The sequence below is a fragment of the Simochromis diagramma genome, unplaced genomic scaffold (genome assembly GCF_900408965.1).
Source record: "Simochromis diagramma unplaced genomic scaffold, fSimDia1.1 OVJJ01000753.1, whole genome shotgun sequence".
Lineage (NCBI taxonomy): Eukaryota > Metazoa > Chordata > Actinopteri > Cichliformes > Cichlidae > Simochromis > Simochromis diagramma.
The window spans coordinates 17,722,791-17,749,340 of record NW_024387523.1 but is presented as its reverse complement, the minus strand read 5'-3'; the positions used below and the strand labels follow the sequence as shown (position 1 = coordinate 17,749,340).

General features: G+C 42.0%; 2 protein-coding genes across 6 annotated transcripts in view; one reads left to right on the top strand and one right to left on the bottom strand.

The window, feature by feature from the left end:
* The first annotated feature begins 301 nt into the window (after window positions 1–301).
* Window positions 302–5,559, top strand: yars1 (tyrosyl-tRNA synthetase 1). Its single transcript, XM_040019872.1, has 14 exons — window positions 302–426; window positions 999–1,072; window positions 1,203–1,349; window positions 1,438–1,613; window positions 1,731–1,860; window positions 2,003–2,083; window positions 3,240–3,332; window positions 3,451–3,586; window positions 3,699–3,784; window positions 3,873–4,008; window positions 4,098–4,216; window positions 4,305–4,498; window positions 4,597–4,738; window positions 4,854–5,559. Exons 2-14 carry the CDS (start codon window positions 1,016–1,018, stop codon window positions 4,962–4,964), a joined length of 1,608 nt encoding a protein of 535 aa, XP_039875806.1. The 5' UTR covers window positions 302–426; window positions 999–1,015; the 3' UTR covers window positions 4,965–5,559.
* Window positions 5,560–6,525: 966 nt separating this feature from the next.
* Window positions 6,526–26,550, bottom strand: part of kiaa1522 (KIAA1522 ortholog) — a 43,941-nt gene continuing 23,916 nt past the window's right edge. For 3 of the 5 annotated variants that reach the window (XM_040019868.1, XM_040019866.1, XM_040019870.1), the window contains 8 exons: window positions 14,089–14,247; window positions 13,848–13,891; window positions 13,603–13,738; window positions 11,593–11,700; window positions 11,337–11,500; window positions 11,056–11,226; window positions 7,488–10,923; window positions 6,526–7,109 (listed from right to left, as the gene is read on the bottom strand). In XM_040019868.1, the coding sequence (XP_039875802.1) occupies window positions 7,069–7,109; window positions 7,488–10,923; window positions 11,056–11,226; window positions 11,337–11,500; window positions 11,593–11,700; window positions 13,603–13,738; window positions 13,848–13,891; window positions 14,089–14,247 (4,259 nt within the window). In that variant the 3' untranslated portion in view covers window positions 6,526–7,068. Of the gene's footprint in view, window positions 7,110–7,487; window positions 10,924–11,055; window positions 11,227–11,336; window positions 11,501–11,592; window positions 11,701–13,602; window positions 13,739–13,847; window positions 13,892–14,088; window positions 14,248–15,879; window positions 22,041–26,550 lie in introns of those variants that run through there. The other 2 variants (XM_040019871.1, XM_040019869.1) reach the window with 2 other exon arrangements.

Below are 26,550 nucleotides of genomic sequence, written 5' to 3'. Positions count from 1 at the left end.
AGATTTTCTCTGAAATGCTTGACAAGAGTAGAAGAAAAAATTCGAATATAAGTGAGTACTGTACTCTGACAGGAATTAAACTTTCAGTTTATTAAAGACAACGATTAGACAATTCTTAAAAAAAACAAACAAACCAAAAAACAAGTGGACAGAGCCTTTTAACACTTAACTTTTAACACTCTGATCATTATATGAAATGTAATGATTTATCATCGTTGTTTTTCAATAAATCTAATTTCCTAGTGTAAGGATGTTGGAGGGCAAAAAAGAAAAAAGTTTTACCAACCGGTAGGACCTGCACTCTGAACTCGATTACTTCCGCCTAGAATCGATAGCAGAGCGGAGGCTGTCGCTGATGCAACACTGACAGGTCCGTTCAGCCGGTTTCTCTCACCCAGGACTCTTTGAAAGAAGACGGGTTTTGAGGTAAGTCGGCTACTGTGCAGTGTGATTTTACCGTAGAACGACATTGCTGTGAGATAAACAAAAAAAATGTAGCAATTAGAAATAAGAAGCTGAATCGATTATAACCACAGGAGATAGGTAACGTTAGCTGCACATGGTTTTCTCGCTAATTAGATCCTTCATTCATCGGTGGAAGTTAGCTAAATTGTAGGCTACATGCTGAATTTTAGCAAATTTACCGGGAAAAGATGTGCTTTTTCATTTTTATTTTTTAATTTTTCGGCTAATTGCGTCTTTTTCAAAACTACCGTTATGTTCATTGGCTAGCCTGCACAGCCTATGGAGCATCAAAGTGAAGTTTATTACATGAATACGGCTTGTAGACTGCAAACTGAGCTGCAGTATTTTTAATTTTTTAAAACGCGCAAAATCTATATGCATTACTGTTTTGTTTCAGTGGAAAAAAACGTGGCAGTCAGACGAATGTTAGTCATACCTGTCTGTAGCCAAGATCAACAATAAACCGAAAGCGATTTAACTGGAACTCCCTTATTAAGAACCCCAGGAGGATGACCACTGTGCTTGTGTTACAGTCGGAGCACCCAGCGCCATGGCAGATCAGCTGAATCCAGATGAGAAATTTAACCTCATCACCAGGAACCTTCAGGTGGGACACGACAGCTGCTCATTGTTACTGGAGCATACAGGTCACACTCACATGTTTCTGCTCGTGTGTGTGTGTGTGTGTGTGTGTGTGTGTGTGTGTGTGTGTGTGTGTGTGTGTGTGTGTATTGCAGGAGGTCCTTGGAGAGGAGAAGGTGAAGCAGGTCCTTCAGGAGAGAGCACTCAGGGTTTACTGGGGCACAGCAACCACTGGCAAACCCCACGTAGCTTACTTTGTCCCCATGTCTAAGATAGCAGACTTCCTCAAAGCTGGATGTGAGGTGGGTGTGGCAGAGCTGACTATGGTTTTATTTGTAGTTGCTATTAAATTAAAACAGCCTTTTTACCCCCTCTTCTACCTTTCCTTAGGTCACTGTTCTGTTTGCAGACTTGCATGCTTACCTAGACAACATGAAAGCTCCCTGGGAGCTGCTGGAGCTCAGGGTCAAATACTACGAGCAGGTTATCAAGGCCATGCTGGAGAGCATCAGTGTGCCTCTGGATAAACTCAAGTTTGTCAAAGGAACTGACTTCCAGCTCAGCAGGTCTGTTTGCTGATTCAGAGGCTGATCTGACATCCACTCGTTCAACTTTACAGTCTCTTAAAACTTGCCTGTAGCTGCAGCTCATACTGAACATGTAGGTGTTACCATGTTTTCCAGGGAGTACACTCTGGATGTGTACCGCCTGTCCTCCATGGTGACAGAGCACGATGCTAAGAAGGCTGGAGCTGAGGTGGTGAAACAGGTGGAGCATCCTCTCCTGAGTGGTCTGCTGTACCCTGGCCTACAGGTAGTAATGCTGTTCATAGAATTGAGATGCTGGTGTCATCACACTGTGACAATGCAGTAGTTGAAGTTTCTCAGATGTGTCCGTGTCACAGCTTAGTATTAATCATAGTAACCGTATCTTGTGTTTTTCCTCATGCCCTCAGGCTCTGGATGAGGAGTACTTGAAAGTGGATGCTCAGTTTGGAGGTGTTGACCAGAGGAAGATTTTCACTCTGGCAGAGAAGGTATCCTACACCTTTGCACATTTACAGAGGTTTTTCCTTTAGTTTTAGCTCAAGTCCTCTGCAGCCTCCCAGCAGCGCACAGCTGCTAATGACTCTTTAGTCATTAGCAGCACTAATGTACTGGATTCCTTTGAATCCAGTACATTAGTGCTGTGACTTATCATACCTTCCACAATAACACTGGTATATCTTGTGAAACTGGTGATATAGTGATGCATTTCTGTTTGCTAGTGTGGGCAGCAATGGCCTAAGCCCACTTATGTCTGAGTGCGAGAGCGGTGTGTGAGCTTCCAATGACGATTTGTTACCTAAAAAGGGAGCAGCTGTACGCCAATAGTGTGGTAGTGGTTTGCCTGTAAGCGGCACACACTTTGCAAACTATGAAAGTAAACGGTAAACATCAAACCGGTTTTACTACTTGATGCAAAAACGCACTGAGAATATGAAGACAAAGTTGAAGGAGGAAATCCACGAGAGATATAAAAATATCTCTTATAATATATAAGATAAGGAAAATAGTGGACAATACCTCCCACCCACTCCATGACGTGCTGGCTAGTCACAGGAGTCCACAAATGCACCACCGAGTGACAAAAGAAATCATTCCTGCTTGTGGCTTATATCCCAGTACAACTCGTCCATCTAAGGCACAGTACAAAGTCAATAGTTACACCCTTTTTACACACGTTCTAAAGTGAAAGTAACAAATAACCAACTTTACTGGTTAGAGTTAACTGTCAGTCATATATATTTCATCTCTGTGATATTCTGGATATTCATAATTGAGTTATTTGTATATATTATATTACATCCAGAGAGGAATGGGAAGTTCATTTACTTTCCTCTTCCTGCACTCTTATGAATGTAGTGTGCTGTAGGGATTACTTTTTTAACCCCGAAGTTAGCCTGACTTTGGTGCTTCAAAGGTCGTGGTGCTCTCACAAAAAGCCAAACGAGTTTTTCTGTTATAGAAGATGTAGAACATTTATTCTGTTATTATCAGAGAGTCAGATCCAGTTCTTTACCTTTCTGAGAATTTTAAGGTTTTCTCTCATGTCAGCTTCTATATTTAGTTACATGTGAAAGTGTGATAACAGACTAGTACAGAATTGATAACGTTCAGCTGTTCAAGCTTTTAACCTGTGTTGTTCGGCAGTACCTGCCCTCTCTCGGCTACGCTAAACGTGCCCACCTGATGAACCCGATGGTGCCGGGGCTGACGGGGGCTAAGATGAGCTCTTCAGAAGAGGTAAGGTCATATAAACTTAGTTTGTCATGGAAGGAAGTGATTGGAGTTCAAGATTTCGACAGGGAAATTTTCTCAACACGCCGTCCATCTTCATTTTATTATCTGTTTTTGCTTCCAGGAATCGAAAATCGATCTCCTGGACTCCAAAGAGGATGTAAAGAAGAAGCTGAAGAAGGCTTTCTGTGAGCCGGGCAACATCCAGAACAATGGAGTTCTCTCTTTTGTCAAATATGTCCTCTTCCCTCTACGAGGAGGTAGAAACAATTTTTCAATCTCTTCCTGCAACCTGGCTTCAGACTTCCTTTTTTTTCGGCAAATCAATTTGAATAATCAAATGAGTTGATCATTTGTACTGTTGTGTTTCAGTGTTCTCCGTTAAGAGAGCCGCAAAGTGGGGCGGAGACAAAGTTTACAGTGTGTTTGAGGAAGTGGAGAAGGACTTCGTTGCAGAGGTGAAGGACGCCTTAACTGGTTTATTTGAACAATGAAGTCTTCCCGTAACGAGCTCTGGTTTAACCTGTAGTTAACTGCTGTTTATAGATGATCCACCCTGGAGACCTGAAGGCCTCTGTGGAGGTTGCACTAAATGAGCTACTGGAGCCAATTAGAAAGAAGTTCGAGTCTCCTGAGCTCCGTAAACTTACCAGCAACGCCTATCCTGATCCCTCAAAGACAAGTCAGTGTCAAACCGTGTGGCTGCTGTGGCCTAAAGCGGGAGTTGGCTTCATACTGAGACTTAATGCTGTCTTACTTGTGTGTTATTAGAAGCAGGAGGGAAGGGCGTTAAGGCCGGAGGAGGAGGAGATGGTGGTGGAGGAGAGGACGATGAGCTGGCTCCATCCAGACTGGACATCAGAGTGGGAAAGATCCTCAGTGTGGAGAAGGTAAGTTATTGTCATTTCATTATAATCAGAACTTTTACATCATTGGATAATCACTGTGGAACTTAAAAATAATTTCCCCCCTCTGTAGCATCCAGACGCTGAGTCTCTGTACCTGGAGAAGATCGATGTAGGAGAGCCTGAGCCGAGGACGGTAGTCAGTGGGCTGGTGGCCTACATTTCACAGGAGGACCTGCAGGACAGACTGGTGTTGGTGCTGTGCAATCTGAAACCTCAGAAGATGCGTGGGATCGAGTCTCAAGCCATGCTGCTGTGTGCCTCTATGTGAGTTTCTTTTTTGGGGGCTGGGTTGTTTTGTTTTTTTGCACAAAGTGAAATTTAGCTTAAATTTCCAACTCCTCCGATCTCTGTTTGTTTTCCAGTGAGGGCGAGCCCAGAAAGGTGGAGCCTCTGGATCCTCCAGAAGGTTCGTTGCCAGGGGACAGGGTCTTTGTGGAAGGGTATGAGTCAGGCAAGCCAGATGATAGGCTTAACCCAAAGAAGAAGGTGTGGGAGAAACTCCAGGTATGTTTCTTTGTGTATGTTTATAACGTTAAACCGCTGTATTTTTCCCCCTCTACTAAAGAGCTAACATTTAAAGTACAGACTATAAAATCATGTGTGTTATCTGGTATTTTAGGTTGACCTAAAGATATCAGACGAGTGTGTAGCTCAGTGGAAAGACAAGCAGCTGATGACCAAACTGGGGCAGATCACATGTAAGACGCTCAAAGGAGGGAACATCAGTTAAACACGCAAACGCTGAAGCTGCTCCTGCTCGCCACAGCAACAGTACTTCCATCGAGTCGCCATGGCAGCAGCATCAAGCTTCATCTGGATGTTTCCTGAAGAGTGACGGCACATGATGCCTTGTGTCTTACATGTTTTAAACTCTCTTAGACAAATTCTGAAAACCTGATTCATTACTTTTCCTTTCTTTGAAGTTGTTTAGTGTTACTAGTACACATATGGGGGAAGAAAGGGCCTTTTCAGTTAAAGGACTCTGGTCTTTATAGCTTATTCGTGGAAGTAGCCAATGAAAAATATCTCGGGTTTCCTAAAAGGGACTGAACGTTTCCTTAGTTACGGTACCTGTTTTACTGTTTGCCTTCATGGTAAATGTGAACATCAGGACTGTGGCCAATCTGCCAAATCTGCTTACTAAGCATAGTTTTATGGGTTCCTAACATCCTATGTATCTAAAAATCAATATGCCTTGTACTATATGACGGTTGTATTTTGACTAATGTTGCACAGAAATCCAGATCTGAACATTAGTTGTTATAATCAAACCATGCATCATCATCATCATCTCTAATGTGTAATAAACACTGGTTGAAGTCTGAGTGAGAATATCATTTGTGATCCGTGAGAAAGTTTTTGAACTATGAACACAGGAAACAGTTTAATACACTTAAATTTTATTTATAGAAGTAATAACTGCACATATTTCTCTCTAATCAGCAAAACAGAGATTTTTTTGACCCTGTGTGAGGAGTCCGTGTAATTCACTCATCAATGATTCTGAGAGGGGGAAAGTTTTGTGCAAATATATTGAGCTGTATTTGTTTTCCACCATAAAAAGGCTTACAGAGTTACAGAACATGTATTAAAGTGGACCCATCGTGCTCAGTTTCAGCTGCATATCTTTATCAATGGATGAAGTAGTTTGCATGATTCACAGTTCAAAATATTAATGATTTTTTTAAACCCAGGCTTTAATTCATCAACCATCTGAAACAAGTTGTTTTTATCTCTTTCCCCTCAGTTTAAGCAAACTTTCTCCTGATTGGCTGCTCCTTAACAGGCCTGTGTACTCAGTGCTGTGTGCCTGAGATTCCCCACTCTCACTTACATTAACATCCAAAACTAAAAAATGCCATCTGAAACTGAGGCGTGATGTCTGAGCTTTTGGTTCACAGGGATTACAATAATAGGTCCGCTTTTGAAAACACTGACATCCTGCTCCAGTGTAATGGTCCTCCAGGGCCAGTCACCCCAGTCGTAGCCCTAAAGGTGGTTTTCAGATGAAACAAATTCTTAAATATTTCATATTTGGTAGGAAAAGGTGACTGACAGTGCCACTGGTGAAAACAATCACACATAAATAAATAGGATACTGATGAGCTGGCTTTGCAGTCACCCAAGAATTGCTAAAAAAAAAAAAAAGCATCTACTTGATATTTCACCTACTCCCGTATTTAGATGCTTTTATTCTGTTAAGTCTGAACTATTTAGCATATGTTGTTTACAAAAGTGCATCTCGGGAAAACAAAAACACTGAATTCTTAAGTATGCGGCATCCCTTTTTGACAAATGCTTTCCACACCAAAAAGCGTGAATGATGCTAAGCTCAGTAATTTCTTCACTCAGTCTAAGTAAGGAATGGATATCCTGTCCTACAGTGGATGCTTTTGTCAGACAATATTGCAATATATATAATACAAGAGGGGGAAACAGACCATCTATGTACAGAAATGCTTTTTTTTCGAAGACAAGTCGTTTTCTGAGTTGAAATTACAACTACCTAATGGAACCTCTGGGAGGCGATCTAACACAAGCTAAATATTTGCAATTCAGCCAATGTACAGTGCTTCACCCTGAGGGGCCTCAGTAGGACAAACTATATTTTTAGAAAAATACTCCAGAATAAAGCTATTTTAAGAAATTGGGAGTGATACTTTTTTTTTTGCATAAATATTAAGGAAGGCCAATACAGGCTAAGGCTTTTTGGAGGAAACGCACACAAACACTTAGTTAATGTCTCTTAATGTCAGTCAGTCTCTCTTGTGAGTTGTCCTTTTTCTGTTCCTCTGGTATCAGCCTGGTTCTTGTTTAATCACCAAAGAAGTCTTTCAGAACAGTGTTTCAATTGTGTCCGCTGTTACTCTGGTTGCTGGAGGGGGAAGACAAGTGGTGGTCAGACATTATAGCATCACCATAATACAGTTACAGGAACACGCTTGATGAGTATTCCTTCCTAATCTAATCGAATTACTGAGACATGATCACGAGCTTCAGGTTACGGTTAATTAAAGCACATGCTTGCGCATTTAACTGGAGAAAAAAAAAGTCTGTAGGCAAACCAGCAGCATCTGTACTGGGCTTGTGCATGAGGTGACTCTTATTCTGCAACCTCTGCTTTGCATTCTGCTTTTTCATGGAAAGAGTTGGAAGAGTTATTTATTCATGCTGGTACAGAACAAACCTTAAAGCTGTTGCAAACTCAGCAGCAAAAACACCAATGAAGGCACAAATATAATGATAAACTTACTTGTTGTTTCAGACAGGTTTATTCCACTCCTATGTTCTCCTCCTACTACTGCTCCATTCCCTTTGACATTGACCTCCATCTCTGACAAAGAATTCGGAAGACTCGGTGAAGAGTTGATGCTGCTTTGCGTCGGCTTCTTGGCTACAGGTGGAGGAACTTTATCACACTTCACTCCATCAAATGTAAACACAGCAGCCTTGGATTGATCGGACACTTGCATGAGCTCAGCTGCCAAGCTTTGCTTTAGATTTGCCTGAGCGTCAGGGGATGAGGCAGTCTCTATGACAACCTTTTTTGTGCTCCTAGAGAAGATAAAGCTAGCAGTAGAAGCTGGAGACTTGTGCATGTCATATCCTTCGTGTGATTTCCGTGACAAAGCTCCTGGGTCACTGACACAGCTGTATGTCGATGATTTCACACCCAGTTTGGAGGGCAGACCATCTCTTGAAGACATTGCTGCAGTTTTCATTCGTATGGCTTCCTGTAAGCGCATTGAAGGACTGGTCATTGTCACAGAGGATGATTTAATGGCCTGAGGGGGAGATTTCAGTGACAAAGACTTGCGGATGGGTTTTTGAGGAATGTTTTGAGATCCTTGGATAGAAACTGGGGAATTATCCTTAACTGGTGCTTCCTCATTTGTGGACTTGTCCTCTGGCGGACTTTGCACCTGATCTTCGGTCATGTTGACTGATCTCAGGCGAACCATTTGAAGCAGGGAAGGGGTGACAAGAGGTATGTTAGCATCCTCTTTGGGAATGGGAACACTTTTGTGGCGGGAGAGGAGCTCCTTGGTCCTGGCATCTCGATTTGCTAGGCTGGAATGTCTTCTGAAATTAACTCCATGAGTTAAATTATCTGACGGTAGAGGAGGTGCTACGGGCACAGTCAGAGCTGAAGACTGAGTACTGATGGACACAGGGGGATCTTCAATTTGCAGAGAACCTCGCTTCTGGAAACTGCCGGGAGGATCTACAGCTGTGTTTGGTACTGGGCTTTCTGCTCTTTTCATACTTGGTATAAGAGGCGATTCCACTGGTGGAGGCAATACAGTCTCTAAAACAGATGAAGAAATCTCCTCAAAAGCTATAGATTTTGGAACCTGCACGTCAATCACTGGTTCTGTGTCGTTTATAACTGGTTGTGGAACAGTTGGGTGCAAATCTGAACTCTGTACAGTCTGCACATTAGGGTTGCCCAACTCTGTGACGCAACCAGCCATCACATCTGGTGCACTGTCGGTTATGATGGATGGAGGAGGAGGTGGAGGAAAGTCAACCTCATCCACTCCATCAAATACAGAGTCCCCTTCCAAAGGAGGTGGTGGAGGTGGCCAGGAGGACTCTACAATGTGGATCTCCTCCTGTACCCTTTGTAAATCATTTGGAGGTGTAGATACTGCTGAGGGAGGTGTTTTCCTTGATAGAGGCGGTGTCGGGTGGTATGCTGGGGGAGGGGTAGGTGGCGGAGAAAACTTATTGATTCTGGGGACCTCTATTGAAAGTGTTTGCATGGACTGGACTTCACTTCTGTCCGTCTCAGCCTTGCTCTCGTCAAATAAAGCTGTCACACCTTTCTCTAAAGACGTGTAGTTCTCCACAGATACAGTGACCTCTGCTGTGCCACTCGTTACATTGTTCTCTTTCTCCACTGACTTCTCCGCCAAGACCATTTCCCCTTTGTGCAGTAGTGTCATGGGTTTCTTCATGACAGGAGGGGGATCTTTCTTTGGAGTTGTCCCTTGACTCTCTGGCTCCTTCATTACAAAGCTACTACTCTGTTCTTGCTGCTGAACATCTACGCTTGCTTTTCTTTTGTCCTGGACGAAAGATGTTTCTTGTTCTGGATATTCCTTACCCTCCTGCACCACATGGACTCTGTCAGGATGCATTGTTGATAGTAACTCAGGCTTTGCTTGAGTTTTGGACAGTTCTATGATAGGTTTGTCTGTAGCTGTTTGAATTTGATCCAAAACCTGCATCTCTTTCCTAGTTTCAGTCTGGGTTCCTGTGTCGTTACTTGTGCTTTCCTGTACTTGTGCTGCTTTTTGTTTAACATTGGGGCAAGGCCCACAGAGGAGCTCAAAGGTGCGTCTGCTGTGGACCCATGTCTCTGGAGGAGGAGGACATGGTGCTTTGACTTTAGGAGGTGGTGGGATGTTCAATAGCTCATTTACTTCCTCTCTAAAAGTTGAGGTATTGTTCTTCAGTGCAAGGTCTTTTGTAGCAACAGTTGGTGAAGATCCCTGTGGAGGCTGATTTGAGCTACACACAGAAACTTCTGTATTGGCAAGCTCAGATGTTCCAGATGATAAAGACGTAACTGAGGATGAAGGAGATGCTGCTGAGGATGAGGCTCGCGACGCTGATCTTTCCGGCTTGACTGGTTTCTTCTTCTGCTTGTCCGGGGAGGTTGGGGAGATCCCTTTTGGAGAAAGCGTTGGCGTGCCACTCTGACTAGAGTAGCCACTAGATGGAGAAATGGTCCGTTCAAATTTCCCATCCTCTGGTGGAACTTTCTGTGGGGAGGAACTAGATTCTGGAGATAGCCCATCTTCATTTGAAGATGCCTTAGCAGAACTCAGAGGATTGGTGGAAGAATCTGGAGAGCTTGACCTAAGGAAGTTTGATACATCTTCGGGTATCTTAGTGCTATTTGTAGAAACCAACTTTTTCTCATCCTCTGGTACAATATTCTCTCTAGTAAATGTCACCTCCCCAGAAGCAGAGTCATTAAGACTTTTGTTATCCACAAGAACCACCCTAGAGTTACCTCTAATCTTATTACTGTGCAGAGAGTTTGATCTACGTGGTGGTGCTGGAGGTTGCTTGGTCTTCATAACTGAAAGGCTACGTTTCTTTTTATTCTTTGCTTCTTCTCCAGCAGCCACCGCCACCGATTCACCAGCTTCTGTTGCTGGTCTTGTAACAAGGTTTTCACCTTTACCGCTAGGGCTGCTAATCGCATGAACAGAGCTACGGAAACTAACAAGGTCCTGATCCCCAGCAGTTTGTTTGGTTTGCCCATTTAGACATACTCTCTGTGAAGAGTTACTGCTTTGTGTGCTACCCTTGGAGGACAGTGGGGATGAGTTTGAAATAATGGTCTCAGAAGACTTTGACTCACTCCAGTTTGACCCTGAAGCTGATGTGGCCAGTGTGGAGTCATTGTGATAATGGTTTGTCTGGGAAGTGTCACCATCTGATCTTCTGGATAGCAAGGGGCTGACTGCCGAGTCCCCAGATGCCAGGCTGCTTTTGCTTACAGTGCGAACAGTGCTGCCATGGTTGACACTGCTGCCATGGTTGACACTGCTGCCACGAGTCCGGCTGGTACTGCGGTCAATCTCAATGAATTCAATCGATGCTGGCATTACAGCATTAGGAATGATTGTAGACAAGTAAGTGGCCTGTGGAGAGATAGACATCACTGGCCCCTGAAAGAAAACAGAAAATGTTTCACATGTAAATGTGACAAATCGCCAATAATCAACTAGGAATTAAAAACAAAGTTCACACAACTAATTTAAAGACAGTTTTCTTATCTAACAGCTTGATTTAATTCCTACCTGGGGTTCCTGGAGGAAATTAAACATTGAAGGAGATAAAGAGGTGGATGTTGTCATGCCAGGTACTGCAAGAGACTTGGGTCTTAGGTTGGAGGTGGGAAAGAGATGGGAACCAAAGTCCTGGTGGTCCTGGAGATGCTTCCTCACCAGCTCTTCACCTCTGAATGCCTGCTTAGAGTGGAGTGGAGTGGACCATTCTTGAAATATAAAAGGCATATTAAACTTATAACATATATCAAAGCTATTTACAATGAATAGGTTCTTTCTGAATAACTCTTTACCTCCAGCTCTGAAACATGTACCCTTGCTCCCAACTTATTTGCGACTGGAGTCCCATCATCTGTAGAAATGGTGATGACACCTGATGATTGGCTGTTACTGATCTGTGTGTTGACAGAGACCTCAGTAGAAACAAGTGGCTGAAAGGTGGAGTTTCTGTTTAGGCCTGTGAAAAAGGTATATCACTGTTAGCACCATTAGTAACATGGTAATATAGTTTTAGTTCATCATCAACAAAGAACAATACTTTGAGCGTACCAAGTTCTTTCTGGACCTGGTTGGGAATACCCATGATGGTGGTTCTCCTGGTCTTCTTCTTGCTCTTATCTTGTCTTTTGATTGGATTCAGGGGCTTGAATGTAGAACCTGTAAGTAAAAAAACAAAACTTTCACATGTGCACATTTCAGGCTTCAATATTCTTGTCTGATTTTTCGCCGCACATTAAAAACTGAATTGTGAATTCTTTGCTTTGCAGGTTGTGCTGTAGAACTGTAGAAATTCTGTTGACTGTCCTTTTTAGTGATTAATTATGGTCATTATGACAAATGTGGCAGCAAATTTCAGGTATTCCCACAACCAGGGAGAAGGAGCAAGTTTATGCTAATCCTTCCTAAGAATCTACTCTCATATTTGCAGCTCTTTAAGGCTCTACCTAAGCTAGATGTTACCACCAACATGCTAGCATGCCTATAATGATTATCCTAGCATAGTAATGGGATGCAAGTATGCGGTTAAAAATCTTCTACTTTTTGGTGTAGCCCATTAGAGTGACAATTAGTACCAAACAGTATGAATAAAATGGATGGAAATGTCATTAGTTTTTCAAGTAATACATAACAGATTCTGGAAAAATAAAAACAAATTTAAGAAAAATACTTAATGCCTAAATATTCCGAGCTGGTAGCCAGTTTCCGCAGCTTATTCTAAATATGTATGCACATTTTATGATGGCACTCAAGGAAAGGTCAGTGTTTCAACAACATATGTAGGCGCCATGGATATCTATATAGGATTAATGGTAATGTTTCCAGTATGTACTGACATATTTAAGGGAGATGATCAATCTTAGGGCCAGATTGCTGGCATGACTAAAAAAAGTTGTACACTCATTGGACACTTTAATAGTTACATCTTTTGCCTTCAGAACTGCCTTAATTCACAGATTTAACAAAGTGCTAGAAACAAAGATTTTGCTCAGTATTGAAATGATAGCATCATGTAGTTGCTGCAGATGTGCCGTGATGCAAATCTCCCACTTCATCATATCCCAGAGGTGCTCTACTGTATTGAAATCTGGCCACTTTAGAGGCCATTTGAGTACAATGAACTCAATTTTATATTAAGGAAATCCATTTTAAATGATTTGTGACATGGAATTTCAACCTCCAGTTGTTGGAAGAAGTGCACATTGTGGTCATAAAGGAATGGACATGGTCAGCAACAATAATCAGCGAGGCTGTGGTACTTAAACAATGATCATTTGGTACTTAGGGGGCAAGAATGTGTGGCAAGAAAATATCCAACACGCCATTATACCACTGCCACCAACCTGAATCACGCTTTCCATGTTATTTATGCCAAATTCTGACCTTCCTAATCCTAATATGGCAGCAGAGATTGAGACTTGAACTTCAGAAGATCATATTGACCATGTCTACATGCCTACATGGAATGCTGTCATATGATTGGTTGATTAGATACTTACTTTAACAAGCAGTTGAACAGGTGCACCCAAAAAAGTGGCCAGTAAGAACAGTGCTTAAATACTGGGAGCAGTGAAATATATTATATATAAAGTAAAATATATTAGGCACTTTTCTTCTCTTGATAATTAAGTTGTTTTTTTTTGTAAATATATGATCTGAATACCAATTAGACTCCCTGCATGCACACACAGAATGGCACGCTTTCCCCTTCAGCTGTGATGTGTAGAGCTGCTGTGATGTCTTTAGATGTTTAGAACTCTTTGAGTTACAGAAAAAAAATCTTCAGCTGTGCATAAGAGTATGTTAATATGAGTGTGTGTCTGTGTATCGAGTTCCTCCTCCTTTGATTTCACACCATAACTGCAGAGGCACCAAGTAGCTGGAATGAGACGTGCATGCTAAATAAGTACCCACCTATGATTCACCATAAAGCAGTAAATTCAGGAACAAAGCTCAAACTGCTCTCATGGGCACTATGATTAGCTCCTATTCCTCTAAGATGAAGGCAATACATATCCCTCCTTTCCAAGTTCTACACACACAAGCAGAGCTGTTTCTTGCCTTGGCGGGTAAGTGCAGGTCTAGTCATCGCAGCAAAGGTTACTGTGCTATCAGTATTCCCAGAGTTGGCTCTTGACTCTGGAGATGCATCTCCATCCTTGGAGTTGATATCCTCCGGATGAAGAGTGTCTGTGGACTGCAGGGATACACACATACCAACACACATAGAGGTGTGTAGTTAGGTAGCTGTCTTTGCTTTGAGGAATAACGAGTAAAACGATCCACAGAGCTTTTAGGGCACTTACAGCAATGCTTTCACTGTCAGGAAAGTTCCCTCCATTCTTGTGTTCTGAGAGATCCAAACAGACAAGTTTGAAAAAACTGAAGCTCCATATACAATCACTCTTATATAGACATGCAATCATTTATGTAACCATAGATTTTTTTTAAAAAAAAAGTGGGATATACAAAAATCTTCAGTTTAAGACCTAACAAAATGTTATGTTATGTCATATTGATATCAAGAATCAAATGAATGTGCCTTACCTTCCTGCTGTTGTATCTTGAGTCCCTCTTGAGCTTCAGTGTGCAGGTCTTCCAAGTACTGAGGCCTGCTGCCCTCAATGAAAACATTCTCCTGGTAGTGCTGCGAGGCTGTATAATGGACTGTCAACCTCTTCTGGTCTTCATTCACCTTGGGACCAGCTGTTGATATAATAAGAAAAATAGTAAAGGTCAAATCTATTTGGTATTTTATACCTTTAAATGCCTGAAATTCACCAAAAAGAATGGTCTTAATTTTGTAATGTGCATTGAAACGTCCAGGTATATTATAAAAAACGATTTTTGCACTCCAACCATGTCTTGCAACAACTGTGATGTCTACCCATCACTGTCCTGCTCAAGGGCAAGGTCAATGGGATGGCACAGCTAACAACAAAGGCACAAAACCACCGGTTTATGCCTGTTAGAGCAGGGGCAACACACTCACAGAACTGGAGTTATATCGAGTATCTACCATTTTGTTTTGGAACCCTATTGTGTGACAGAACCTTTATTCACACATATTGTAACATCAGAACTACTAATTTTGGCAACAGCATTTATCCAGAATTATTCAGAATTAAAACAATAGTGAGACATCAACTCTTTGCACTATCCCAATGAAAGCAATGGTGTTAGCATAAATACAGACATTTATCAACTTGACAGAGAACTTGCTTCACTTCCACCTGATAAGAATGTGCGTTTGTCAGCGCACCTTTAATGCAGCGCACTTATTAAGTCTCCTCATCCAAGTTTGGCGTGCAGACATCCCAGTCTGGCCAGGCCCTCGGCAGTAAACTATGGCCTGGCTAATCTCCTGCAGTATCTTGCTTCCTTGTAAACCCCGCAGGGATTACTGCCGATAATCTGTCCTCATGCAAGGATGCTGCAAGAAACCCTGCTGGCAGGACCTCCTGTGTGGGAACTGGACCAAGCTCTGTCTCTCTGCAGGACTGCTTTGCACGACGTCAAATGACAGCTAAGGAGCTGATCCCAGCTGACACTGGGTAAGAGGCACCCTGGACAGGTTGCCAGTCCATCACAAGGCAAACAAAAAGAGAGAAAAGCAATAATACAAACCTTTAGCTAACGTAGAATCAACTGAGCAAACATTCATGTCTTTGGCATGTGGGATAAAATTGGGGCTTCTTGCCTTCTTGTGTAAACCACAGTGATGGCAGCTACATCACAGTGCTACATCTAGGATTCTGAACCACAAATTCATGAAAATCTGCACAACTGTGTATGAACTGGGAAGTCATTTCCATGGGAAATCAGTCATGCAAATTGGCTAAAATCTTAGCTGAGCAAGGGTCAGCGTGAGTTGTTCCTTTTCCTTCCTTTATCGCTCCCACTGGTTCCCAGTTAGGATGGACTACACTCAGTTTAGTCTATAAACTTCCACTTGACAACTGTGAGCATCTCATGACAATTACTCACATATGTAACACTTTAACCAGTAGCAACAAATAACCGAAGAAGCAGCCCTCCCTGATACTCTGCCAGACCCCTGCAGGAGGTTTAGGGATTTGGGTTGATTAATACGATTCCCCCCCAAAAAGTCAGCAAAGAGCTTTATCTCATTAGACAGGACCTCCAAATTACCTTCAACACTAATTCTCACACATCGGTGTGTTTGTGTTTGTGAACTGTTGAGGTAGATGTCAGTTAAAATGAAAAAACAGTACTTGCTTTTAAGGTATATTTAGTATGATAAAAAGCTTGGTTAAACAATCAATCACAGCAAAGTTAAAGAGATTTACTGCAGCCTCCACGTGAGTCGGCACTCACCCTTTTTCTTGAAGACGGACAGCAGAGAGTGGATGCTCTTCCTCAAGTAAATAACCATGCCTACACCAGTGCCATAACAAAACCCACACTCAAAACGCCAGAGCAAAGCAAAACAGAGTCTAACAAGTCGTCCTTCTGTCAATTTGACCTGCGATTGAGATCCGCATGCCTCGACTGAGGAGGCAGAGCTCGACAGCAGTGATCGCAGGTGCTTCAGCAGAGACTTGGAGGGACTTGGGAAGGACAAGCGCACAATGAGATCTGCTTTCAGCCCAGCTGCCTTATCCCCGAGTCTGATACCCTCCTCCCTTCCCCCGCTGCTCTTTCTCTCTCGTGTCTGTTTTGCTCACACAGGCTCCCTCCATTGCTATTCCCTCCCCATTGTCAAATGATGAACCCCTCCCGCCAGCAAGACGGCTGTCAAAGTTTGGCTTTCAGGAGGCAACCAGCCCCCCACTTCACTCAGTATAGACACGTGTGGAGCTTTGTGCACACACTCCACCAGTGCAAACCCAGTTAAAGCTTCCTTATGCTAATTAAAACAAAGCTACCCATGAAAAATGTTCCAATATAAGAGAGCTAATTTCTGCATATTCTACCATAGATTCTAAAACTACCCGCTTGGTCACTGATATAATCTGAAGTTTGAGCTTCTACATCCCTACTGGAAGCCTTCAGTAGTATGCATGTGTCTGACACTGTGTCTCATTATCTAAGGGCTACAGGGGCTGCATTTGACAGTAAAGGTTGTGTCCTCACGATGAAAAGCTATGCCGTTCCAGTTTTATTCTCTTATGTCTCCCTCCATCACTTTTTTCCCAGTACCCTCACTCCCCTGCCTGTCTCTGCCAATCTCAACTCCTTTACATCTTTCTATAGTTCTTCCTTCTTCCTGCCTGCCCCTTTAGCCTTATATCTAACAAAGGTCTAATTTGAGTTATAAATAGCTGACAGCGCCTCAGTTCATCATCTGTCTGCGGATGAGTTCCTGCTAATGTTTCCTGACAAACTGCAGAGGGTATGAAATATAACACGGCTTCAGGACAACTCAGTTAATGTGGATTTGGTGCCAAACAAACGATCAGTACTGCATCCCGGGATTGCTTTCCTGCTGGTGAAGATGCAGCACTTTGATTCTCTTGCCCCCCGAATGGGTGTTTTTCTACAATAACAGGGTCACAGCAGGGGGCTACAGCTGGCTTGCACCAGCTGGAGGGTAGTAATGCAATTACCTTCAATCATTCACCTGCTATCCCTCCACATACAGGAATCCTGGCACTGGTAAAATAAAAGTGGAGCTTCTCCCGTAAAGAAATCTGCACCCCAGTGCCCCAGGGTCAGACTGCCCAGCCCGGGGTGCTGGCAGTGGTTCAACCTCAGTGTGGTGAGCCCAGGCTGGAATACACAGAGGCGTTCAGGAGCTTTAGACCTGGGAGTCGTGCCAGAGGATTAACTCTGCCACCAGATTAACCTGTCCATCTCCTCACCTCGTGCTCCCCCTTGCCTCACCTTTGTCATCTCTCTGTCTTACCCATTTATGCCATATCACACTTTGCACCACATCTTTGCTCTGCATCTCATCTTCAAGTGTCTGGATGACATCACCAGGCAACTAATTCAGTCTCATCACTGTCTAATCCATATTAATATCTTACCAATATGAGACAAGAGAGAGCTTACGGGCATGAGAAAGGAGCTTTGTTGCAAGTCGCAAACGTTCCTTTTCTTCAGATATAAATCCCCTGCACACCCACTCCCCTCACCACAGACCTTTACTACATGCCAGTTTTGGGGGTCCCTGGCCCAACATATGCACCCTCCCCCCTCTTGTTAACTAAGACCCCTCATATCAATATTCATTAGAATGCCTAAAGAGACACCATCTGGTCCTGGTGGAGAGGGCAGAGGGGAGCGAGGGCCTTTAGTGCACACAACAAACCATTCCACTGCATAAGCTAAACAAAACAGAAACTTGCGAAAGATGAAATAACGGACACTAAAGCCTTTCTAACACAGGTTTCCAAATCAGTTCAAGGTGTCAGGTCAAAAGATGGAAAAAAAAAAAAGCCAAATATTTACTTGTAAAGTGCTACGTAGCCTACTTCCTTCAGCACTTTTAAATCAACTGGTGTGCCTTTTAGGGGACAATCAGAGGTTGTTTTACAGCCTTGTCTTTGTGAGTCTAAAGATAATATCATAAATCACCAGTGCCAGACTGTTGGGCTTGTTTGCAGGTCAAATAGTCTGTGAAAGAATAATCAGAGCTCAGACAGCCAACAAAACCTGCTTGTTAAAAGGTCACAGGCACAAAAATACAGCCCATGCTTCATTAGCAACAGTCACATTTAAAATAACGATAATGACTTGGGATGTTATTTTCCTTTAGCCTTCTGATTTGCATCTTGTATCAGAGCTCCAGCCAGGTGTGCGATCTGCTGAAAAGGTAAAGTGTGTGGAGTTTGGAAGAAAAATGTCTATTTGTTTATTTGAACATCCCATTTTTTAAAACTCATATATTTAAATTCAATATTTTATGGTTTTTAAGATCTCTTCTCACACTCATTTGTCATAATAAACCTTCATATAGGGTTGTTATTTACAGATGTTTGACTGCTGATCAAATAAAACCACACATTCAAAGTTTCTCTGTGTAACCACGTGAAGCATTTTTCATGTGTCTTGATGCATGCTCAATCATTCAGGTAAAGAAATCCCAAAAAGTTGATTCAGCTTTTTTATGTATTTAACACAAAATACATGAATACATTGTTAATTTAAATTGGAAATGAATAATATTAATCAGTGAGCTTAGAAACAGTACTGACCACTGACATCAACAAACAATTCCAACACAAACTCCAAAGTGGCAGAAACACTGAATTACAATATGTCTTTAAATAACATTTAACTACTGATAACATTATCAGGGAAGGAAACTAAGTTGGGCAGTTAGCTGCTACATTAGCAGCTTTGTTTAGTGATGTAACAACTGATTATTTAAGAGGAAAACAATTATTAGTTCTAGTCCTGGCCAATATTATTTTCTTTTTTATCCTAGAAGTGCACAAGGCTTTCAAACTACACAGGGTTTTAGGTCGGGAACAAAATAAATAATAAATACTGACTCCTTCAATTCCCAAACTATCATTAGAGCCTCTATTTTCATAGATATTGTGTGTAAAGTCTATAATCTGAGCAGATAGATTAGCCCTAATCACAATTAAATGAAATGCATGTGTATTACAACTGTAGCGCATCTTTAAATCCAAACTAATGAGATTAATTAACTCTACTCTTTATCCAAAGTCGCCCGTTTGTAATAAAAAAAATCACTTCAAATATGAAAATAAACAAAACAGACAATACATTATTAAAAACTTCGAAACTGACCTACTTTACAAGCTGCAAGCATAACAATGTTACTATACACAGCTACCTTATCTCTCAGAGCAGCACACAGACATAAGCTTTTTATGGTTTCTGGTAAACATGTAACACACCCATATAGCGTCTTGCTCCACTAGAGAGTGCTATATCAGCTCTGATTCTGCTTGGACTGCAAGTATGAGACTGCAAAAAAAGCAGGTCATTCGATGAGGATGTTTACAGCAGATACACATGGCCACTTTGCATTGATAGTGGCAAAATAAAAGCAGCTGAATATAAAATATGACTCCCAGTGAGCTGACCAAGCCCAACCATGGATGCTAACACACACAGAAATAAACACCCTTGATGGAAAATTTTATAATTTCATAGTGGTTCATCACACATCCTCGGCTCACCCTCTCATTTTCTGCACACCGCAGAAATGAGGAGAAGAGACTAAGAAGTGATAGCTGTATTGCTTTTGTCACAACCTCAAAATCCGTATCAGGTGAGCACATGGGCCACTGGACCACAACGAGGTACAGGGTTTCCACTTCATGCCTGGCTGGGTTTCAAAAGTGCTTTTGTTTATTACTGGGTGTATGGTTCACTATGTTAACACTGGGCTCATTAGAAAAAAACAGGGGGGGACACCAGGTGACAGTGGCATGTAGAAGTAATGTTTTCCACTGGTTGTGTGTGGCTTTACAAGGCACTTTACATTGTAACGTTAAGACCTTCCAATATTAGAAAGATAATCCCAGTAATCAGAGGACCCCCTATGAGCAAGGACTTGGTGAAAGTGGGAAGGAAAAAAATCCTTTTTAACAGGAAGAAACCTCCTGCAGGACCAGGCTCAATGTACGCGCAAGTAAGTGCTTTTAGCCAAAAATCAGATCTGAGTCTCTAAATGCTTTCTTTCAGGCAGTTTTTTGCACTCATGGCTCTGTATGATGTCAGCACAGAAGCCACACCCACTTTCTGTTCAAACCTTCTGTTTAACAAAAAGTAACCAATTAGAAGACAGCTAGCTCAAAGGGTGGAGCAATGGACTTAAAAATGGATTGTTTTAGACAGTGAATTAACTAAGGAGCCGCTCCAAAGTCCAGTCCAGGATAAATAAGGATGACTCTGAAATGTGAATGACACAAAGCTACGCTAGCAGAGAACAACAACAAGAACACGAGGCTCAAAATGATCATGATAGGCTCCCTTTGAGGTACGGATACAAAACATTCATTTTTCAGCAGTAGACTGTAGCAGAGATAATCAAGCTGGAGTAAACAGAGCTTTCGTTGGAGTCTATTTTCAGTCAGATAAACATACGTTTGCTGAAGTAGTAAATATTTACAGCAGCACAGTGGTGTGTGACTTAAACTACATAGAGCCCAGCATCCAGCCAGTGCAAACACGTGGATCTGTATTTTTTCAATAAATAGTCTGTGGACAAAAACTGAACTCTATACCACAGAGTAACACAATCAGGACTTTAGATGTCACCTGCCTTGGCTTATGATTCAGCGTTTAGTGATTATCAGCAGATAGAAAGTGTAAGGTTTGCAGTCGATTGAGTCTTCTAAGGTTGATCTTTCCATCCCTGTACACACAAATGACGCTGCCACAGTACAGGAAGAGAGGGTTAAAGTGTGACCAGCAATAAACCTCCAATCACCCCAACACAGGAGCACACACACACACAGGTGTCATTATTCAAGCTGGCTGCTACACTCCTGATTTGTATTCAGTGGTTGTTGTAGTGGACTTGAGTTATGAGCTCCCCTCAGCTTTTAGTTGTGCAGTATTTACCAGGGCGAAGGAGAGATGAAGGCTAGCACGACAGCCCTTACACACATATCTATTGGAATATTTCATGTATGTTGTGATAATGTGTCTGGAAACATTGCATTGTTATATTGTGCTCATTTATCACTTTATTTATCTGATTACATTTGACATTCAGAGAGTACGAAAAAAAATGCAAACAGACAAAAACGAAAACCTGTACTAAAAAAAGCATGGGGATTGTGCGAAGATGACAGCAGAAGAAAGAAAATAGGACTAAAGGAAGGTAGAGAGGGGCGGAGGAAATGGGAAGAGGGCAGGAGGATATGGAGAGGACATAAATCACCGTGTACAGTAAATGTCGCTACCTATGCATCACCCACATTTCTGATTTCCTCTGGGTGGGAAACAGAGGTGGTGAGCTGAAGAGGGAACATGAAAGGAAGACAGTGGGTTGAATAGATGTGGTGAGGAGGATGAGAAGGGCAAAGGAAACACTGAAGCAAACAAGGATCTGAAGAGTTGTGATCAAAATTATGTCATTGAAAGAGTATGACAGTTTCTAGATCATTTAACTACAGGTTATTTGGTTAGGCACAAACATCAATAATGAGCCCAGGTTTTATGCCAGGCAGGCAAAAACTCCCATTTGTCAGCATCACTGGTGACTCAGCGATACGAGGTAGTTTAACAACTAACTTACAGAAAAACATTTTACAACCAGGTACAACAATGATTTAGCGCTCTATGAAGAAGAGGTGGGTGATTTTTTTTTTTTCTGTAACATTTGGATTTTGCTAAGACTAAAAGCTAGCATGTGTACCAACACAGGCAGCACTAACTGATAGCTAGGTTTGCTAGCTATCATTATTTTGGTGATGTTGGTACCTATTCAAGCATTTTTAAAGGAATTATCTGATAAATAATGCCTTGTTGTGTGGTTCTGCCTGCCATAGAAGTTTGGATTTTGGTTTTTGTACATGAAATTCTAGTATTTTATTAGTCTGTAATTTAGAATAGAATAGAATAGAATTCAACTTTATTGTCATTGCATATGCACAGGTACAGGGCAACGAAATGCAGTTTGCATCCATCCAGAAGTGCTTTAGTGATATAGATATATTACAATATATATTAGCAATAATATAGATATGTGAGTATATTACAGAAATGGGTCTATTATGGTATGTTATAATGTACACGGTATGAAGTATGTTGTGAATATTCTATAACTATAAGTATGTACAGGCTGTAGTGAGTACAAGCTATGTACAGGATATGAACAGGATATAAATATGAAAAACTATACAGAATATGAAATAAATAACTTTACAGAAATCTGAGATATACAGCTATACAGAAATGGGAACTATGCAAGTTGTAAACAGTTGTAGGATTAAAAATTATCAAATGTACAGAATGATTATTTACACAGAGCTATACAGTAGTGCAGTTAAGATAAGTGAGATATAATTCCTACAGTATCTATATAAAGTGCTAGTGGTTGTGAGTCGTGGTTCAGTCCATGTTATTATTGTGTGTTTGAGGGTACAGTTGTGCATTGTGGGTGTGTGTATGTTCAGTTCATGTGTTAACGTGGGTCAGATGTCAGGAGGCAGAGTTCAGGAGTCTGACAGCTGTGGGGAAGAAGCTGTTCCGGTACCTGGTGGTCTTAGTCCGGAGGCTCCTGTAGCACCTCCCAGAGGGCAGGAGGGTGAAGAGTCCATGTGATGGGTGACTGGGGTCTTTGATGATTTTCCCAGCCCTTTTCAGACACCGCTTCCTGTAGATGTCCTTTATGGCAGGAAGTGGTGCTCCAGCGATGCGCTGGGCAGTTTTCACGACCCTCTGCAACGCCTTCCGGTCCGAGGCAGAGCAGTTCCCGTACCAGACTGTTATACAGTTGGTCAGGATGCTCTCGATGGTGCAACGATAGAAGTTCACCAAGATGTCTGAGGACAGGTGGTTCTTCCTCAGAGTCCTCAAGAAGAAGAGGCACTGGTGAGCCTTCTTGACCAGCTTGGAGCAGTTGGTCGTCCAGGTGAGATCCTCGGAGATGTGGACTCCCAGGAACTTGAAGCTGCTCACACGCTCCACAGCCGTCCCCTTAATGTGGATGGGTGGATGTGGGCCAGCATTCCTCCTGTAGTCCACGATGAGCTCCTTGGTCTTCTCGGTGTTAAGCAGCAGGTTGTTTATTTAGCGCTAATTGGTAGGTATCTATGTCTGTGTTGATCTTATGGCAGCTTATGGTTGGAGGTTGCTAACCAGTCTCGATGGAATTAGCTGGGAACTTTACACTTAACGAAACTTAATCAAACACGGATAACTTGAAGTACAACCAGTGATCATTGCTGGAAAGACTCTAATGCTGGTGCTTTAAAATGCAAACTCTATAGTGTGCTACTGTTTAGCCATTGCACGTCAAGATTTTAGTTGGTAAATAGGTTTTATGTAAAAAACAAAATTTTTACTCATAGTTGAAATATTGTAGTGAAGGTTTAGTGAGTGCCAGTAATAGAATATTTACAGGTGCTTTACCAGCACTAATCACTTAACAAATTAGGACTCAGGGGCCAACAATACACAAAAAAACATGTAATAAAGGTGAGATCTCAAAAAAATACTGATACAGGTTCTGAAATGTAAAATTGGTTCATTTAGACCCTCTCTGCACTTAGCTTAAGCACAATTAAATTAATGCAATGCCTTGTTAGCTCATGTGTCGTCTTAACCCACTGGTGCCTATTTACCGGAGATAAATCCTGTATTTGTTGCTTTTCCTAATCCCGACCTGAAGCAGGTGTAAACCTCAGCCGAGGTGATTGGACTCAGGACCCACTGCGGGGTACACAAACACAGAGCCAAACTTAGCAGCCACACCAGCCGCTGTGCTTAAAAATAGAAAGCGTCACTCTTTTTGTAATTATCCCTCTTTCCCCCCTCTGTCTCTTCTCTGTCTCTCTTAACCAGATAAGGGGATTGTGCATATATTTCTTGAAGGAGTCGTGAGCTGTTTGTGCTGCCTGTCGCTTCCATTTAAAAGCTTTTTGTGAGCCAGACTGAAAGCTCTATAAACACATATGGATGTTTCACAGCACACTCACAGTTGACCCGCTATTTGCCACATTCATCTACAAACTCCAAACAAGATAATAAATCTATCTCGTTCCAACTGGTGTGTGGGAGGGAGTGCAGGGGTACCCCGGACTCCTGCAGAGCAATGTGGGCCTCCAGAGAAATCTGCCATGGGAGAAGACAAAAGGGTGCAAGTGTAAAAGCATACTGCAATAATAATGCCCAGTGTGCAGTCACACAGAGGTGGTTGCCAATGGACCGACAAAACCACAACTGCACAGAAGCTAAAACCTTGGAAAATTCTTCCACTGTTACAAGTGGCATCTCACTTTTTTGTTTAGATCAAAATTCAGTTCATTTTGAACTAAACATAAAATGAGAGTTTCGTGTGTTGTGAAACCGAGTTATTACGTCTAATGTACCTGAAAGAAACAGCTGGATATGAAAACGGAAACAGGTGAGGCAGATTGTTTGAGCCCATGCACCTGTAATGGTGAGGAGTCAGGACTCATCTCTGAGCAGGGCTGGATCATAATTTTTCAGTGTGGGGTTTGCTGTTGTGAATGGGTGCATTTTAACCCAAAGCATGACCTTTTCCGGACACTAACCAAGCAATTGTTAATGGCTAAACCTACCCAAATGCAGCAAAGTACAGTAAAATGTGATTGCATATGAAATAGATCAGCAAAAATACAAAACAAAAAAGTAAAACCAAGGTCCAAATCTGCAGGGTTTGCCCGAAGACACCAGAAATCAATTTAAGTGGTTAACTTGGTAAATGGTAAGTGGTCTGTATTTGTATAGCGCTTTACAACTTAACTCGCTATCCACCTGTAGGGGGCAGCCCACCATCTTCCTGCACAATGGTATGGCCACAGTTATGCAGGTTTCTGATGCATAATTCTTTTCGTTTTCCTTTATCTGAATTTGTACGCTTTACAAAGAAAACTGATTTTTGTCACAGCCCGTGTTTCATGTTCATGCTTATCATTTTCCTCGGAACGTTCCCAAAATTCGCTTGCAAAATGAAAGCTCACAGGATAACGTGACCGCTGTCTCAGATAAGGATCCTGTCTGAAATTTCACAATAAAACTTCAGCCGAGATAAAGAGCAAACTGCTTGACGTTTAGCAGCCGTTCAAACTCCCAACCTCTTCGACCTTTTTTCTCAATGACAGCAATGCCACAAAATGTAAATGTCAAACTCTGGCTTGACTCATCGGTTGACAAAAGCTATGTCTGCATTTCTTTTCTTTTTTTCCTATTTAACCAAAATGCCATTTCTATAATTTTAGGCACTTATTTTCCTCGAGAAGTTAAAGGAGTTCTTTTTCTTCAAAACAATCACCCCTTGTTTTTCTCCTCTAAATGGATCATCAGTCTGTTATGATGGATAAATGCATGAGAGTTAGCCAGTAGCTGCTATGAGAGAGGCTGTCAAAGCTGTGGAAAATGTCATAGCTGTGTTTCAAGTCCACTTGTGGAATATGCCAAGGCATTGTGGTATACTTTAGATAAACTTGTTTGTATTGCCACCATTAAATGTGAAAAGCAGAGTTTACATGGAACAAAAATAAATAAATAAGAGGATCTGCTGACATCCTGCACAGAGGGCTGCGAGGTGCAACGAGGGGGCGGACATCTTCATTTAAGTGCACGTCATCCGAATCACACCGTTCGCATTAGGCTTGAACAGACGCAGCCTGTTTTCAGCGTACACTACAACACACATGTGATAAACACACACGTAAATGTACCAGCAGTGCAGAGAATGAGTCTAGCATGTGTCTACTAACTTCTGCGAGTGACTTCTAGCCACTGAGAACAACAGCTCATTCTGCTAGCTGTGAGCCTTCATTAAAGTCTTAGAAACACTCTCTCTTGCTCATCACTCTTCCTCTGCGAGATCCCATTATGCACGGCCGATGAGCTAAGCCTCCCTTTCGTAAACAAGTCAGAACCGCTCGGACTGAATCGGCCTGAAAACACTTTTAAATGTGTGTGAAAAGGCGTTTGAGTAAACCTGCTGCCAAATGTTGGAGTAGAAAAAGAGGCTGAAGCTGGCACCGCCTCACCGCCTTCTGCTTTAGTGTATAACGCCTGTGCCTGCATGAATCCAAGGTCTCCTGACCCGGGGCATTTCTAGAATTTATTTATTTTTTAATTGGGCGACCAGACGGGGGGAAAATTTGATCAAAAACAGGAAGACTGAATTGGTTGTGAATGAAATAAATTTAATTGTGAACATCTATCCTGCCGCCATAAACATGCAATAAGAGAGCTTTACTGAACCCCGAGAGTCGAGCATGAAGCGATGGTGCTCACAAAATGCTCGCATTTTAGTTACAGCCACAAATAATAATTTTTTATTTTACCAAGTGTTAGAAGTAAAGAATGATGCCTCACACACGTCATCTTGTTTAAGTTGCCCAATTTGCAAAG

Bases quoted from the DNA above. Each gene is read 5' to 3' on its own strand.
- yars1 (XM_040019872.1), top strand. From the start codon at position 1,016: ATGGCAGATCAGCTGAATCCAGATGAGAAATTTAACCTCATCACCAGG. The intron at 1,861-2,002 runs GTAGTAATGCTG...TCATGCCCTCAG, and splicing joins TGCTGTACCCTGGCCTACAG to GCTCTGGATGAGGAGTACTT. The intron at 3,333-3,450 runs GTAAGGTCATAT...TTTTGCTTCCAG, and splicing joins AGATGAGCTCTTCAGAAGAG to GAATCGAAAATCGATCTCCT.